Raw genomic sequence first — 16,695 nt, forward strand, 5'->3', positions numbered from 1 at the left:
ATTTTATTTTCTAAAAAATGATGAAAAACAAGTAAAAATAAAATAAATGAAGAGTGAATTAAAATTTGGGTTAAGGGTAACACGATTAGAAGTTTAAAGATTTAATTAAATTCTTGACTAATTTAATTAATTAAATCAAGGGCTTAATTGGAGAATTGATTTAATTAAAATTTAGATTATTTTAACTAATGAAATCAAGAGTTTAATTGAAGAATTAATGAGTTTGAGGACTTAATTAAACTTTGATTTAATTAATTAAAGGAATCAGGGGTGTAATTGAAGAAATACCAAAGTTTGGAGCTGATTCAAAGAAAACTTGCTAGAAAATTAAAGTCCATGGACTAAATTGAATAGTCTAAAAACCCAGGACTGTTGTGTAAATGGCACTATAAATCAAGGATTCAATTGAATTAATCCAAGGGTACAATTAGAAATTGATTATTACTGATTAAGATCTCAATTGTGAAGTTTAAAACGTTTAGGGACCAAAGTGAAAAATAGCCTCAAGCACACAAACGACGCCGTTTGGAAGACTGCGTTCTTCATCCCTTCCGTTTCGCACGGAGAAAACCGATTCAACAGAGAAAAATCCAGCAGATTGAACAAGGAAAATCCAGCAACTCAAGGCCACTGCACCACCTCTTGTCCACGATCTCGTTCGTGGATTACCTAAGAGTCCTGCAAAGGCAGGACTGGGAAGGAGGAGCTCTATAAGAGAGGAGAAATGAATAGGAAGCGGAGGAGGACTGGATGAAGATCCAGAGCTAAAAAACCCGAAACCAGGGGGATTGAAGGGGTACTAAACAGAGACAAGAAAACAGAGGAAGACGAGCAACACAAGGCGGCTGACAAAAAACCCAGAACAGAGGGGAACTGGAAACAGAGAGGAAGAAAAACAGGGAAGCATCGGCCAGCCAACGCACGAGCATCAGCCTTGTCTCGGGTTGTGCCGCCCCCCTAAACAGACGGACGAACCAAAACAGAAAAGAAGGAGATCGAGGAAGGCAAGGATCAGTGTTTCTAGCTCTGTCTTCGTCCCAAAACGCAAACAAGGAAAAAGTAGAGGGAAAGCACACAAGCAGAGGAAAGTCACGAGATCGCTGCCACTACCTTCAGCGTTTCCAGAACCAGGAGAGAAAGCAAAGGAAAGCAGAAGAAGGAGCAGAGGAGAGTAGGCAGTGCTGGCCAGCCAGAGCTTTGCCATCGTCTCCATCGATTCCAGCAGACCAGGTAAGTGGCTTCTTCTTCTGCATTATTTCAAATGCCTTATACACTGTGCAAGTGAATTTTAATTCACTTGCACAGTGCAGCAGCACGCGTGCGCTAACGCACGCGTGCTACTGAGCCCAGCCCATGTGGGCTAAGCTGGGCCCAGCCCAAAAAATACATGCTGGGCTGGGTCCGGCCCAGCCCACCAAAAAAATAATAAAAAAATAAAAATAAAGAATATGTATGCGAGAATAAAAATAATGTAAATTTATTGGTTTATTCACTGATGCTAGAGTCAAGAATAAAAATACCGGTTTAAATTTATATTATTTTTATTCGTTTATTCAATTTTATTTAGCTAGAAAAATAAGAAATATGTGCATTCAAAAAAATAAATTTATTATTATTTATTTATTCACTGGTGCTAGAGTCGGGAATAAAAAATATTGATCTAATTTATTTTATAGCTACGTAATATTTATCAACACCAGAGTTGGAAATATTCGTAGTTAAATATTCACTGGCACCAGAGTCAGGAATATTATAAGCAAATTTTCATAACATAAACTAATAAACATTTAGCAATTTAAGACGAAACTAGCAATGCAGCCTGTCTTAGGCAGGACGTTTAAGGGATGATAATATCTTCCCTATTACGTAACCAGTCTCGAACCATAGAATCTATGTTGATCAGTTAGGGTTTCTAGTGATCATAATACTAGGTGGCGACTCCTTAAACAAAGAATATCCCCATTAAATAATAAGATGCCAGAAATCCGTTCTGTCCAAAGATTTAATAACTAATTTTTAAGGCCGCCGCGATATCGGGTGCGACAATTATTATAATGATTGGGATGACTTGTGTTAGGTGAGATGTAAAATGGTGGAATTATTCGGAAATTGACATAGAAACTTAAGGAGACAATCCTTAAAGTTTCAGCTAGAGAGAGAGAGAGAAAATGAAAAGGGGATAAAATTGTACCTTATAGGTCCTCTGAAATTATTCTTAAATTGATAATTTTCACAATTGAATCTATGGGAAAGGATTTGAACATAAAAAGTGTGCATGTGTATGGAATTTAAGGATTTTCTTTAGTATTAGTTTGGGAATAATGGTTGAATAAGAATTGAAATGAAATTTTAATGCTGGTTGAATTTTTTATGATGATTGTATCCCTATTTGTACAAAGGAGATGATAGTGATAAGATAACAGCATATGCACAAGCTCCAAGTAGGTGCATTGTGCCTTTTTTTTCCCTGCTTAGAAGATTTTTTAAATATGTAGAATTGTAAATTCTAAAAATGTGCATTTATTTTTTTAAAAAAAGTTCATGCCAAGAAATGTTTGGATTTGACTAACTATTCTTAAAATATGTATTTATTTTTTTAAAAAGTTAATAGCAAAGAATGATTGATTTGACTAACTGTCCTGAGTGAAATTAGTAATATTATAGTAACTAATTGTCACGATATGTGATTGAATAGTTGTCCTAAGTAGAGCTAGTAAAATCAGTAGAACCGATAGGTGAGATGTTTAATTGACTAATTGTCTTGAGTAGAGCTAGTGACATTCAAGTGACTGAATATGAATATATGAAATTAATTAGTTATCCTGAGTAGGGCTATTGGCGTCAATATGATTGACTGTTAGGATATTTAATTTAACTAGCTATCTGGAGTAGAGTTAGTGATGTTAGTATGACTAACTTCCTGGATTATTAATGAATTATTTAGGTGGAATCAAATAGTTGACAAGTAAAAAGAAATTATGTAATTATGTTTAAAGTATTGATTTTGGATTAATGAAATAAAAATGGAGTGCATATGTTTTGTTATGTCAATTGTTGAATTATATACTCATGTTGCATAATAAATTGATTTAAGGTTCATCAGAAACTTGAGCCGAGTAATAAATTTTTTATTGTGTTTATGATGCAAATATGATTATGTTGAATTTTCTTTTTGCAATATAATTTTTATGACTAACTTTTGTAATGCAAGTTAAATTAGTATTATGATACATCTAATTTAACTATTAAATTTTTTTATCAAGTTTGAAATTTAACATAATAGTTATTCTTGTTTATTAAATTAATAATACATGTAACTAATTCATCATATTTCCGATATTCTTAATTATGTTATTGATTGAAAATATTTTTAATGTGATTGATTATGGATTGTGAAATGAAGGGTTTTAAAGGAATAGATTAAGTTATTCATGATTGGTGTTGGTCATGGTAAAGATCTAGGATAGTTGGACAATAAATTAAGTTTTAATTGTGCACAGATTGATAATGCTAACACTTGAAAATGTTTAATTTTAAAAGAGATTTTGTTGAAATTTAAGTAGATTCTTAAATGACTCTAAAAATGATAACATGTAATTATGAATCATGAATTATGATATATCTTTTTTAAAAAACATTTCCTCAAGTTTTTAATGATTTATCACCGGTGATTTGTCCAAAATATGTTTTAAAAGTTACGGTTGTTACAATTATGATTGAATTTTTTTCAGTACATTTACATTCGTGCTTTAAAAAATATTTTTGTTATTTTTTTTTTGTCTATAGTGCAGTGCAATAACTTCACTCATACCCATGTAAATTATTTTTCTTATCTTAAAAGATTATCAACTTCGACTCTTCTAAAGTTTGTTTTTGTAGTTTCCCTTTTCATATTTTACATACAAAACTTATTTATTTCTTCATTCCTAGATGAGTGATTTCAAACTAATATAATGTGTTTGTTCACAAATCAATAACATCTCTTCCTTACTTTTGCCCAGAAACTTGGAGTTCCTCTCTCCATTTGCACATATTTTTGCTTAGGATTTTTGTATTGCACTTAATGATTTTTGCTTTGGGTTTATTATTGTTGATCTATTCTTGCTGTTTTTGCTTTGTAATTTTCTTTCACTCTTGCAACATACACCGTGTAATTTCTTTTTTGCTTTTGTTTTATTAATGCATCCTATCACATTTTTCAATCTCTATATCATAGCTTCGTGAAGTCATTTAGAGTGTGTTTAATATTATAAAAACGATTTTTTAAACATATTTTATTTAAAAAATATATTAAATATATATTTTTTATTTTTAAAATTTATTTTTAATATTAACACATCTAAATAATTCAAAACAATAAAAAATTAATTTTAAACAAATATTTGTTTTAAATTTTTAAAAAATAATATTTTTTATCTGGCAATGTCAAACATATTCTTAGACCCTATTTAGAGAGTCCACCCAATATAGATTTGGAAAAATTTATTTATTTTTGTTTAAAATTAATTTTTTAATATTTTAAATTATTTTGATACGTTGATATAAATTAATTTTAAAAAATATTTTAATATATTTTTAAATTAAAAAAAACTTTAAAAAACAATAAAACAACATTTATAACGTCACGGATAGCTCGCGGCTTAGTTGCTAGCATCCTATATATAGTTTATCCTAAAACGAAAGGCTTGTCGTTCTACACTTGTCCATGGGCATGGTTGGCATTTACTCACAACAAAAACATGTCATATTTGAGCTCTGAAAAACACGTTTAATTTTTTTATGTCTTAACACATGTTTTCAATTCTGTCACCCGCCGCCACCGGCCAAAAATATACAATCATCCAGTTTGTCAAAAACATATTGGTTTCCACGTTTAACCAATTTAATGTTCTCCTCTTCCTCTCGATCACCTCCAATCCATTGACGATAATCAAATCCATCTCTCTCTCTCCCTCTCTCTCATGCCTTCTCCGAAGTTTCTCTCTCTAAAACTTTGATTTCTATCAAAATGATTAACAATTTACTTCTCGTGGTCTCTCCGAGACCGAAGCTCTGCTTCGCTCGAACTTCAAAATTCAACTTTGACGGCGTTCACTTCAATGCTAACCTCTCTAAACGCCGCCGTTTGGCTCTCCGACCTCGTGCGTTCCCTAAGTTCACCCTCTCAAGTTCTCTCCAAACCGAAACTGACCTTGAAAACGCTGCATTTCAAGCTCCGAAGAACAACAATTCGCCGATTCTCCTTGATGTGACCGGAATGATGTGCGGCGCGTGTGTTTCGCGCGTCAAATCGATACTCTCCGCAGACGAGAGAGTTGAGTCCGCCGTGGTCAACATGTTGACCGAAACGGCGGCTGTGAAGCTGAAATCGGAGGCGTTGTTGGTGGAAAGTTGTCGGCGAGTATTGGTGAGAGTTTGGCGAAGAGATTGAGCGAGTGTGGATTTGAAGCGAAGAAGAGGGTATCGGGAAGTGGAGTGACAGAGAATGTAAAAAAGTGGAAAGATATGGTTAAAAAGAAAGAGGAGCTGATCGTTAAGAGTAGGAATCGGGTTGTTTTTGCTTGGACATTGGTTGCTTTGTGTTGTGGATCTCATGCTTCTCATATCTTGCACTCTCTTGGGATTCACGTTGGTCATGGTAATTATCACGCGCATGTAATGTAATGCACACACGCTAACCCAATGCAATGCATCAGTCATTTCAATCATAATAACCGATTGATGCTACTTAATTTCAAGATGTTAAGTGAAGATGATGACAGCTGAAAATTGTTGTTGACTTGCTTGCTAAATGTGGTTTTGGAGTAGGTTCGGTTTTTCTGGTAGGTGCTGCATTAATTCGTATGTGAAGTCTGAGATTAGTCTTTGGGATCATCTGTTGGGACCAGGAAGAGGTAATTAGTTTGCACTTTGGCACTATTTTTTTTGTTTTTTTTTTACACACACACACATACATCAACCTTGTTAGTTTTATATATCATCTGCATATGAATCACCAACAATTCATTTAAATCATGCATTTCTCTGCGGGACCAATCGAGCAATAAATTAAAGTTTCCTTCTTTATGAAATATGGATCACCACTTAGTATTCTTGCTAACTGACTATTCTATTACTGCTTTCAAATTTATGCGTCTAGATGTTTTTCTCCGATGTGAATACTGACAAAGGGTAATCAACACCCAAATGTACATACTAGCAATCACAGCTCAGATAATTTTTTTTTTTTTTTTTGACTTGAGAGGATCTTTTGCAGACTTGCTTGTTGATGGGCTAAGGGCATTCAAGAAGGGATCACCGAATATGAATTCTCTTGTGGGATTTGGATCCATTGCTGCATTTATCATCAGTGCGGTGAGACCCTTAGTCAATACTGTGATTTTCGTTTCACTCGCATTATAAAAGAGATCATTTTGCTAAGTTTTTTGCCTCTAATTGTGCTCTCTTGTAGATCTCGCTTCTCAACCCTGCGCTCGAATGGGATGCATCTTTCTTTGATGAACCGGTGACTTGCTTGCTTTTAGTTTTTGCACTTTTTCTTTCATGTTTCTTGATTTAATGAGAAATTTATTGACCTTCCAAGCTGAGTGTGACATAATACTTAAATTACTCCTTGGTCCTGTTGAGACCTCTCAAACGTTGTCACCCATCTCATCACAATAATAGGTTTTTTTTACATGTATCAGCTACCAGTTTCGTGTTTATTAAAGCCAGAAAATAGCTTTTACTTTATGTCCCAGGAACAAGTTTCTCATGGACAGCTCACGCCTTTTAGTGTGCAGGTCATGCTTCTTGGTTTTGTGCTTCTAGGACGTTCTCTTGAAGAAAAGGCGAGGATCAGGGCATCTAGTGATATGAATGAACTTCTTGTAAGTAGTAATCACTTTTATATCTATTATTGCAAGAAGCAACTGGGATGCTTACTTGATTCCCATGTCAAATCCAATTCTTGTTCATCCTGGTGAATTGTTTATATGATGGATGTTTGTTGTAAACATAAACACTTTCATTTCTAAAGCTGAGACAATCTTGTTCCTCTTTCCTTCTGTTCTTTCTGTGGTGTTTGACCTTTGTTGCATTCAGTTTGTTTGCTTTCATAGTGAATAGAACTCGGTATTAAGCCAATTCATGGAAATTTGATGAACACCTTACAGCAGAACGCTTTCATTAGTTTCTCAAACATTGTGTATGTTTCATATATTTTCCATTCTACTCATTGTTTATTTAATATCTCAGAGTATTCATTTTAGAGCGATCACTGTTGCCAATGTGAAGTCAGCAAAGGCAATATTCATTTTTCAACAAATGAGAGACCATTGCTTGTTATGAGGAGCATGCTTGTCTAACCTTTGATGACTGTGATTTGTTTTTCAAACAAGCAGACAGTGGTTAAGTTTCATCATGTTGGGATTATCAATTCATGGCTTGCTGCCTTACATTGTTTGTCTGTTGTTTTGTTCTTGAGTTACCAAAATAAGCCACTGATAGACGTTATTGTTAACTGCAAGATGTATGAATTTTATTGTTGAACTGTATCAAGTAAACTTTAACTATATGGTGAACATTTAATAATCACCTGTGATTTCATTGATCTGGGTGTTTTTGCAGGCACTCATGTCCACTCAGTCACGACTTGTAATCACTCCATCGGATAGCAATTCCCCTACGGAAAATGTTCTTTGTTCTGATGCTATTTGCACTGAAGTCCCCACTGATGATGTCCGAGTTGGAGACACATTGTTAGTTCTACCTGGAGAAACTATTCCTGTAGATGTAAGCATTACCTATTCTTTATCAAATTACTCATGGTCTTAAAATTTATGTGTTGATTTTCTCTTCTCACATTTTTGTGCATAATTTATATACCATAACTTTTTGTCTCATTGAGCCAAGTCACTTCTTTTATATGCAGTTTGTGAATGCATTACTTGTTTCAACACTATTAAATATGCATAAATTTTTTCACAGTTTTGATTTTTGTCACAGGCACCCATCTTTATAAATTGTGAAGAATTGATCCTAACTTATGCTTCAATGACATAACGAGTATATCTTTAATTGCATTCACGCTTTGTACCTCTTTATATTCATGAAATGTTTACAAATGACTATGTTTTTTAGACTTTCAATGCGTATACTAATGTTGTGTATTTCAGATGTTCAACAGCCTTATCAATTCTAACCTATTACAATGAGATTTTAATGGATTCATATAAAATTCCATAGAGATACTTTAAAACCGAAAGGAACTTGCTAATGATTTGACAAATAAAACGCCAGTATTTCAATTTGCAATTTCATTTGAATCTCAGCAGCACACATGTTTGATTCAGCTGGAATTAATTTTCCCAATACAGGGGAGAGTTCTTGCAGGAAGAAGTGTTGTGGACGAATCCATGCTTACTGGGGAATCACTGCCTGTATTTAAGGAAGAAGGGCTCAAAGTCTCAGCTGGAACAATAAACTGGGTATGATTATATTTGGAATTGCAAGGGAGAATCTGTATGTGCCATAACTAACTCATATCTGCTTATATTTGTGAACTGAGTGGCACTTCTGTACTGATGCATTTATTACCTTCAGATGAGGTTATCACAATAAAGATACAGTGGCGCACCAAAGATATCTTTTTCTTCTTTTAATGAGCCTCAAAATTTTGTCCTTTTGAACATGGAATAGAAAATCCTGTTAATGTTGCTTTTTTGCAGGTCTTTCTTTTTATGTTTTGTTATTGCATTTTTGACAACCAGCATTTCTTAAAAAATGTTTCAGGATGGTCCTTTAAGGATAGAGGCATTGTCTACTGGCTCCAACTCCACAATATCTAGGATCATTCGTATGGTTAGTTAATTGTTTTCTTTTTTTCATTTGTCTCATTTTTTTACAAGTATAAAAGCATCTAATACAGAGGATAAACAATTTGGCTTTTATTTATTTTTTACTTAATAGTAACTCAATGTATGACCCTAAATAAATTTATGTCTTGAAAACTAGAAAATAAGCTGCTTATTTTGCTGACTGAGTGCAGATGCAGGTATCAGCAATTTACATAGAAAGGAAAGAAGCAAACTTTTGTAGGTGTAGAAAAATAAGTAGCCCATCTATGGTACCCGTTACCAATTTTTTCTCCATAATTATGCTTTGAGTATGCTATAAAGTGATTTCTGGTTAATAATTGAGTTCAATTCTTGAGTCTTTTAGCCCAAAAACTTGAAATGGAGTGGATCCATGAAGCCAACCTCAACTAGTTTGGCATTAAGGCTGGACTTAATTTGAGTTGATTACTTGACTATAATGCAAAGTACAGAGAGAAAGTAGTTCTGTATTATTTAGTCTTGATCACTCTTCTTAAACATAAAATCATAGGGAATATTTAGACATGATAATGGCATGCGGTAAATATTAAAATGATTATCAAGAGTATTGCTGCATTAACTTGCTACGTTTGCTTGAGCAGCATGAAAACATGGCTAGAGCTTCATTGACTTACAAAAGTTTACCTCTAGATGAATAGTTCTCACTGCTTTATAGTATTTGGGAATTAGAACTTGACAGTTTGAAAAGCTTCAAATATCTTTACAATTGTTAAAGCTTTATGGTGTAATTTCAGGTTGAGGATGCTCAAGGCAGCGAAGCGCCTATACAAAGGCTTGCAGACTCAATAGCTGGACCTTTTGTTTATAGTGTAATGACTATATCTGCAGCAACTTTTGCCTTTTGGTAGGGTTTGTTTCCTAGCTTTTATATCACATGACTTCAATGTCAACTTTTTAGAATCTAGGATGCAACATGGTTAATGATGGTATTGAATTACCAAACTCAACAATGGCATAACAGAGGGATTTTATTTGTTTGGTGCCTTTTTTAACTGGCTAAGAGACCTTGTTCCCTTTATTTAGGTCACTCAAATCCATATTTTAGTTTTCTGCATTTGCTAGATTACTAAATTTGAATTGCTTGCTTTATTAATTTCCATTCATCTGTGCTAGCCTTCACTTGTAGAAATTTCATCTTTCATGCAGACAGTAGAGGTAAGTGGTTTCAGTCAGTCATGAACTTATGACTTAATTTGAATTTTTTTAAGCTTCTTGTTGGTTGAATAGTTTCATTTATTTCTCACCAAAGCATTGGTTTCAGTCGTAATTGCAAAGTTTCAGTTTTATCCTTCTTGCTTCTCACACTCTGTTATGTGCATGTCCAGGTATTACATTGGTTCACATGTTTTCCCTGATGTTTTGCTCAATGATATTGCTGGACCAGATGGAGATCCTTTGCTGTTGAGCTTGAAACTTTCTGTGGATGTCTTGGTGAGTGGACTTGCCTCCTACCCTGGCTATTGATTGTATTCCTCCAAACCTAACCGTGAAGAACTATTTAACTGAGCTTGAAGCTGTATATGCAATTTCTTTGTGTTTATAGATTGTAACTATAAGTTTCATTCCAGGTAGTTTCCTGCCCATGTGCACTGGGACTTGCCACACCCACTGCAATCCTAGTTGGAACATCACTTGGTATGGTGTCTAATTTGTCAATTGTTTCTTTCAAGTTTAATACCCTGTATACAAAGTATAAGTCAAAGTCACTTCTAATGTAGTGGTATTTAGTACTTACCATTATGAGATTGTAGTTTCTTCATTTAACGATAACAGCCTACTTCACATAAAAGCTGGTTTGTCCAGCTCTTTTTGCCCCCTTTTTTATGTTTCTTTACTAATGATTGACATAAAAAAAATGGCAAATGCCCCACATTAAGCACAAGTTCAAATATGTTTGAATTTGAGTTCAAAGATATTGAACTCATTTTTGGGCTTCTGAACAGAAGCAAAGTCTCATATCTTGTTCTTAATGGTTTTGTACTATTCTTTTTAGAAAACGCTAAGTTCCTTTTCTTTTGAAAACATAAGGAGCAAAGCAAGGACTTCTAATAAGAGGAGGAGATGTATTGGAACGCTTAGCAAGCATTAGTTATGTTGCTCTTGATAAGGTTTGTTCTACATTCAATAGAACTACACTCTCTTCCTCTCTCTCAACAGATGCACTGCACACTTGTGTGAATTGAGATTGACTTATGAAATAACTCATGAATTAATTAATGCATTTGACTCCCATCATTGAGAACTTTAACACTCCATTCTTGCTCATTTTCCAATTTTCAGACAGGAACCCTCACTGAAGGAAAGCCTGCTGTTTCTGCTGTGGCCTCAATCTCTTACAAAGAATCAGAAATTCTTCAAATGGCATTTGCTGTAGAGAGAACAGCATTGCATCCAATTGCAAAAGCTATTGTAAACAAAGCAGAATCATTAAAATTGACTATCCCAGTAACAAGAGGGCAATTGACGGAACCAGGTTTTGGAACCTTAGCTGAAGTAGATGGACGTTTGGTTGCAGTAGGTTCCTTGGATTGGGTTAACGAAAGATTCCAGAGAAGAACAAAACTGTCTGATCTAAAGGATCTGGAAACTAAAGTGATGTATCAGTCCTCAGACGGGATGCCATCATCAAACTATTCGAAAACAGTTGTCTATGTTGGACGAGAAGGGGAAGGCATCATTGGTGCTATTGCAATATCTGACTGTTTGCGCCATGATGCTGAATCTACTATAAGTAGGTAAATTTGCATTCCCAACTGATAATTCTGAGTGAATTTTGTTGTAAGTTGTTATTGAAGGTTTCTTCTTCTTTAACATGCATACCATGATTCAGGTTTTGTAAATACAAGTTCCAATTGATTTTTCCCTTCCATGACTAGTAGACTTGTTCTTAGCATCTCCCGCTGGGATTAGTGAAATGGTTTTCATTATTTTCCTGTTTGGTAAATGCTTTGTATTCTAAAATCCAAACAGAAGTGTTGCTTTGAACTCCATAAGACAATCATAGTGTTGCTCAAAGTACCTGATGTTTTCCTTTTGCATCTGTAAATGGTCTGGCCAACCACTAAAGAAAATATAGAATATTCCCAGGCTTTTGAATCATGATAGGAGCCTAGATAATTTGCAGAGGATTTGTACTCCTAATTATTAGTAGCTACTGGCAGAACCTGGATGATAAAAACAAGCTGTGTGAAATTTAAGCTGTCATTGACCGAAAAATCATGTAATTCCTTAAGTTCAATTTATTATCCTTGCATCAACTTCTACTTGCTATCTAAGCACATTATTTGCTGCTTTGTTTTGCTCTGATTGGTAGGCTCCAGCAGAAGGGTATCAACACGGTCCTCTTATCTGGAGACAGGGAAGAGGCAGTTGCAACCATAGCAAACAGAGTTGGTATAGAAAGTGAATTTATCAATGCATCCTTGACTCCACAGAAAAAATCTGAAGTTATATCAAGTCTTCAAGCAGCAGGGCATCGTGTTGCAATGGTAATCTTTATCTATCTATTTATGTCATCTCTAGTTCCTTCAGAATTTTTTTTTAACCTGGACCAAACAATATATCAATAATCATCTCATCTGGGGTAAGAATCCGTTCATTCTCTTCTGTGAAATATTTGACTAAAGAATTGTTGTTGCATCTCATTGTTTTGTTTCGGTGAATCGTAAGCGTGAAAACTCCATGCATTTAATTCTAAACTCTATGAATGCTACAAATATAGTTCTGCAGTAAATTTTTGAATTTTTGTTGTCCAATCATCCTGTGAGCATGAGATTAGAGGTGTAAAACATGAAGCCTGTTCCATCAATACATTGAAGTTAAGATGATGACTTTGGTGGCGGACATCATACACAGCTGACACTTTGCTTTTTGAAGGTAGGTGATGGAATAAATGATGCACCTTCTTTGGCTCTTGCTGATGTTGGAATTGCCATCCAGAATGAAGCTCAAGAAAATGCTGCATCTGATGTCGCATCCATTATACTTCTTGGCAACAGACTTGCACAAGTATGTTTCCCTTATCTGATAGATTTCTTTGATGTATCTTTTTTTTTTTTTTTAAAGATAATGATGAATCCCAAAGTTTCATTTTCCCTGTGTATTCCAATTCATATGCACAGGAATAATTTGTTACAATTGAGTATTAAAATCATAGCCACCTTTATCATCTAATCTTTATTTTTAGTTACAAGGGAGAGATTCGAAACTGAGAGGGGCACTTAATAATTTAATTCGTTATGAATGGGATTGCATTTTGAGAAGGTTGATGTAAACCTTGTCCAACAGTTAGAAATGAGTTTGTTTTTCTGGATATTGAAAGGAAAAAAAAAATGAGATTGTTTTTTTCAGGCATGGAATTTGAACCCATTGACGATACAAATGGGATTTTCAACCACAATGAACAGTTGAGTGGAGTTAAGATGAGGATGAATGGTTCTGATATGTGTTATGACAGGTTGTAGATGCCCTGGATCTTTCACGAGCAACAATGGCCAAAGTGTACCAAAATTTATCATGGGCAATAGCATATAATGTTGTTGCTATTCCTATTGCGGCCGGAGTACTGCTTCCGCAATACGATTTTGCCATGACTCCTTCACTTTCAGGTGAGTAAATTCACATCTCTCTTTCCGCAATTTTAAAAAATCCTTGAACTGGATGAAAACTAAGGCCATGCCAATAACGTGTCATAATTTGAGCAAACAATCATTGCTTATGGATCCTCCTATCCTGGAAAATTTTCTTTCCGCGTTTACACAGAGCAACCATTGATGTTTGATTTGACAGGTGGAATGATGGCCTTGAGCTCGATATTTGTTGTCTCCAACTCATTGCTTCTACAGCTCCATAGATCTGAAACTGGGAGGAACAGAGAGAGAAGTACGTGAGTTACAGATATGCCTAAGTCTCAACCTCTTTATGGATTTGCTTGAATAAAAATTAAGAAATGCCTGCCATTGTATCTGTGTTGAGTCTGCAGTGTAAGCATGGAGTATTTATTCTGCACTCTGTTTGTCTTTTATTTCTTTGACATCACGCAAGTAAAACAATAAATTTATGAGATGAAAGGGTTGAGGCAATGCTTCTAATGGTTGCATGCAACCACAAATTTGTCGCCCATGCTCTCGATAAAAATAAAATAAAGTTAAGCAAGCCTAATTTTACTGCACTTCACTTGATAGAAATTGGTCATGAAAGAAAAATAGATGGACCTCCCTTCAACACATGCATCTCCATTATACACTAGAATTGCCGATTCTTCTTCTTCTTCTTCTTCTTTTAATAAATTTTAGGCTTATGTTGGGCTTCCAATGGAGAAGACTCTCGGGCCCATTAATCCCTAAAATAATAAATAAATATATGAATTACTGGGCACGTGATCGTGAACAATTCCTGTTGTTGAGACATGTTGCCACACGATGAATTTTTTCGTTCTTGTAACCCAACGAATTTTAAAATCTGTTTAATTTTATGTTTTTAATTTTTTTTTGAAAAAGAATTAGTTTTTTTATTTTTTTAAATTAATATTTTTTGTGTTTAATTTTTTAAAATAAAAAAAATATTATTTTAATATATTTTCAAATAAAAAATACTTAAAAATAATTTTTATTATATTTTTTAAATATAAAAAAAATAAAATCTCAACTGATTACGTGGACTACTAGCTATTGGTTCTATCGTCAATTAGCCATGAGCTCTCATACGAGATATCATTGGAAATTCAGTGCCCGCTAGCGCCGAGCTAGCAGAAAAACAAAGCAATTTTTAACAATTTCTCTGCAAAGCTACACGAGTTTGGAAAACGAATGAATGTACAAAATGAAATGGCTGCTTGAGAGTTACCTAATCAATTTGGGTAAGAAATATGACGTATGAACATAATTGGTTCCTCCATAAATTACGTTGTCTGGCATTCTTACTCTCCTTAAAAAAAATTCAGTTATTTTTGCTTAACACTACTACAAAACTTTTGGCTAAATAACACAGAAAAATATTAATGAAATAATATATTTTTATACTTGCCATGGTTCTCAAATATAATATAAAAAGAAGTCTCGATTAGAAACTATGACTTTTATTGAATTCTAAATTAAAACCCTAAACAATAACTAAATTAATCGTCAAACCCAAATTAACCACTAACCTCTAGAGATAAAAAATACCAACCTAACCTTAATCAAAACTCTAAACACTCATTATTCCTAATTCAAACCCTAATCCTAACTATACCTCTAGTCCTAAACCATTAATCATAAAACACTAACTCTAATCCCAACCAACTCTGACTAATCACTAATCCCAAACTATTAACCACAAAACTAACCCTAATCCAAATTCATTACCCCAAATCCTTAACAAAAAAAAAAAAAAAAAAACTCAAACATCAAGCACTAATCCTAAAATACAAACTAAAAACTCTTAACCATAAAAACTAACTCTAAATTCAAACTCCAAACCCCTAAACCTAAAATATCAATTTGTCATTGATATGAAATTGAGGATTGCTAACCCCGTTTAGAAAGGGAATTCAAGCAACTTATAATTAAGATTAATTTTAGATTTAGGGTGAAATAAATAATAATTATAATTTTTTTTAGCTATTTTATCTTTCTTGTAATTTTTAAGTAGCTTTTAATCACAATTTCTTCTATTTTTAAAGGTGAATTGCATTAAAACTATAATTTATGCAATGTTTCTTTTCTTATAACTTCTTTGCATTAAAACTATAATTTATGCAATGTTTCTTTTCTTATAACTTCTTAGGTTTTCAAGCAACTTATAATCAAAATTTCTTTTTGATTTATGGTGAATTGCATAAATATATTTTTTGCTTTTTTTTATTATTGTTTTGTAATTTTTTTGGTTTAGTACATCTTACAAGTAAGTCAAGCAACTTGTTATCTTTTTCTTATACATTGGTCTATCGGCACTTGTATAATGGTTACTAGTTTTGTTAATAAGGCAACTTATCAATTTTCACTTATTCCTTCATTTGTAAATACAAAAATAATATTAATATTAAATATAAATTCAACAATCAATATCTAATGTTAATAGGCTCAAAGGAGTCATATCTATATAAATCAGTGTATGGATTCTCAAACATACTTTGATCATTCTCAATTTGACATTGTCTTAATTCAAACCTCGAATATGTTTTGGTTTACTATAAACATGTATCTTCTAGTTAACGTTAGACTCACGTTTAACTAACCTTCTGTGGCAGTTTCATAGGAAAATGTGTCTTTGTGTCCATTGGCTCAACTTTCCATGCCATGATTCCTATACAGCAGAGCGAGGTATACACATACAGTTTGTCTCCGCACCATGTAAGTAATCTATGAGTTAGACACTGAGGCTAGTCTCTTTAATTTCATGTATAATTAGAGGTAACCATCCAATGTTATTCAACATATAGTGCTACTAGGTTAAAGTCCTGAAATTTGATTGAAACTTGATACTACTAGCGATTGCTTGTAGCCTTATACCATACTTTTACCACACTGAGAATAACACTAGGTACCAAAATACTGACTGTAAGATTTTACTTGTGATGACAATACCTTTTATCTGCTATTATCATCCTGAAACTGATCAGGTTATTTAAGATGGGAATTTAGATGCATTTACTGATGAATTATTGTTAGAGTCAAAGTTCCCCTGTTTTAAGCTTCTTTATGTTAAGTTGAATAATTCCTCCTTAACATGAGGAACAAGATTGTTTTATGTTAAAGTAGTCATGCATCACAATTATAGGATTTTAAATTGTGGGTGGTTGTTTTTCCTTCTTTCCATCTCAGTATAAGGCTATTTATTA

At 33.7% G+C, this 16,695-nt stretch overlaps 1 protein-coding gene across 1 annotated transcript; it reads left to right on the forward strand.

The window, feature by feature from the left end:
* The first annotated feature begins 4,894 nt into the window (after positions 1–4,894).
* On the forward strand, positions 4,895–13,957 carry LOC118046023 (copper-transporting ATPase PAA2, chloroplastic-like). Its single transcript, XM_035054784.2, is given in 18 exon segments — positions 4,895–5,381; positions 5,384–5,651; positions 5,827–5,894; positions 6,257–6,354; positions 6,452–6,505; positions 6,783–6,869; positions 7,609–7,773; positions 8,358–8,468; positions 8,773–8,841; positions 9,611–9,720; positions 10,202–10,307; positions 10,445–10,511; positions 10,905–10,984; positions 11,157–11,611; positions 12,190–12,364; positions 12,753–12,884; positions 13,333–13,483; positions 13,665–13,957. Coding segments are annotated over 18 exon segments (2,670 nt in total). The 5' UTR covers positions 4,895–5,008; the 3' UTR covers positions 13,766–13,957.
* The last annotated feature ends 2,738 nt before the right edge of the window (positions 13,958–16,695 follow it).

Source organism: Populus alba, chromosome 18 (assembly GCF_005239225.2).
Source record: "Populus alba chromosome 18, ASM523922v2, whole genome shotgun sequence".
Taxonomy (NCBI): domain Eukaryota; kingdom Viridiplantae; phylum Streptophyta; class Magnoliopsida; order Malpighiales; family Salicaceae; genus Populus; species Populus alba.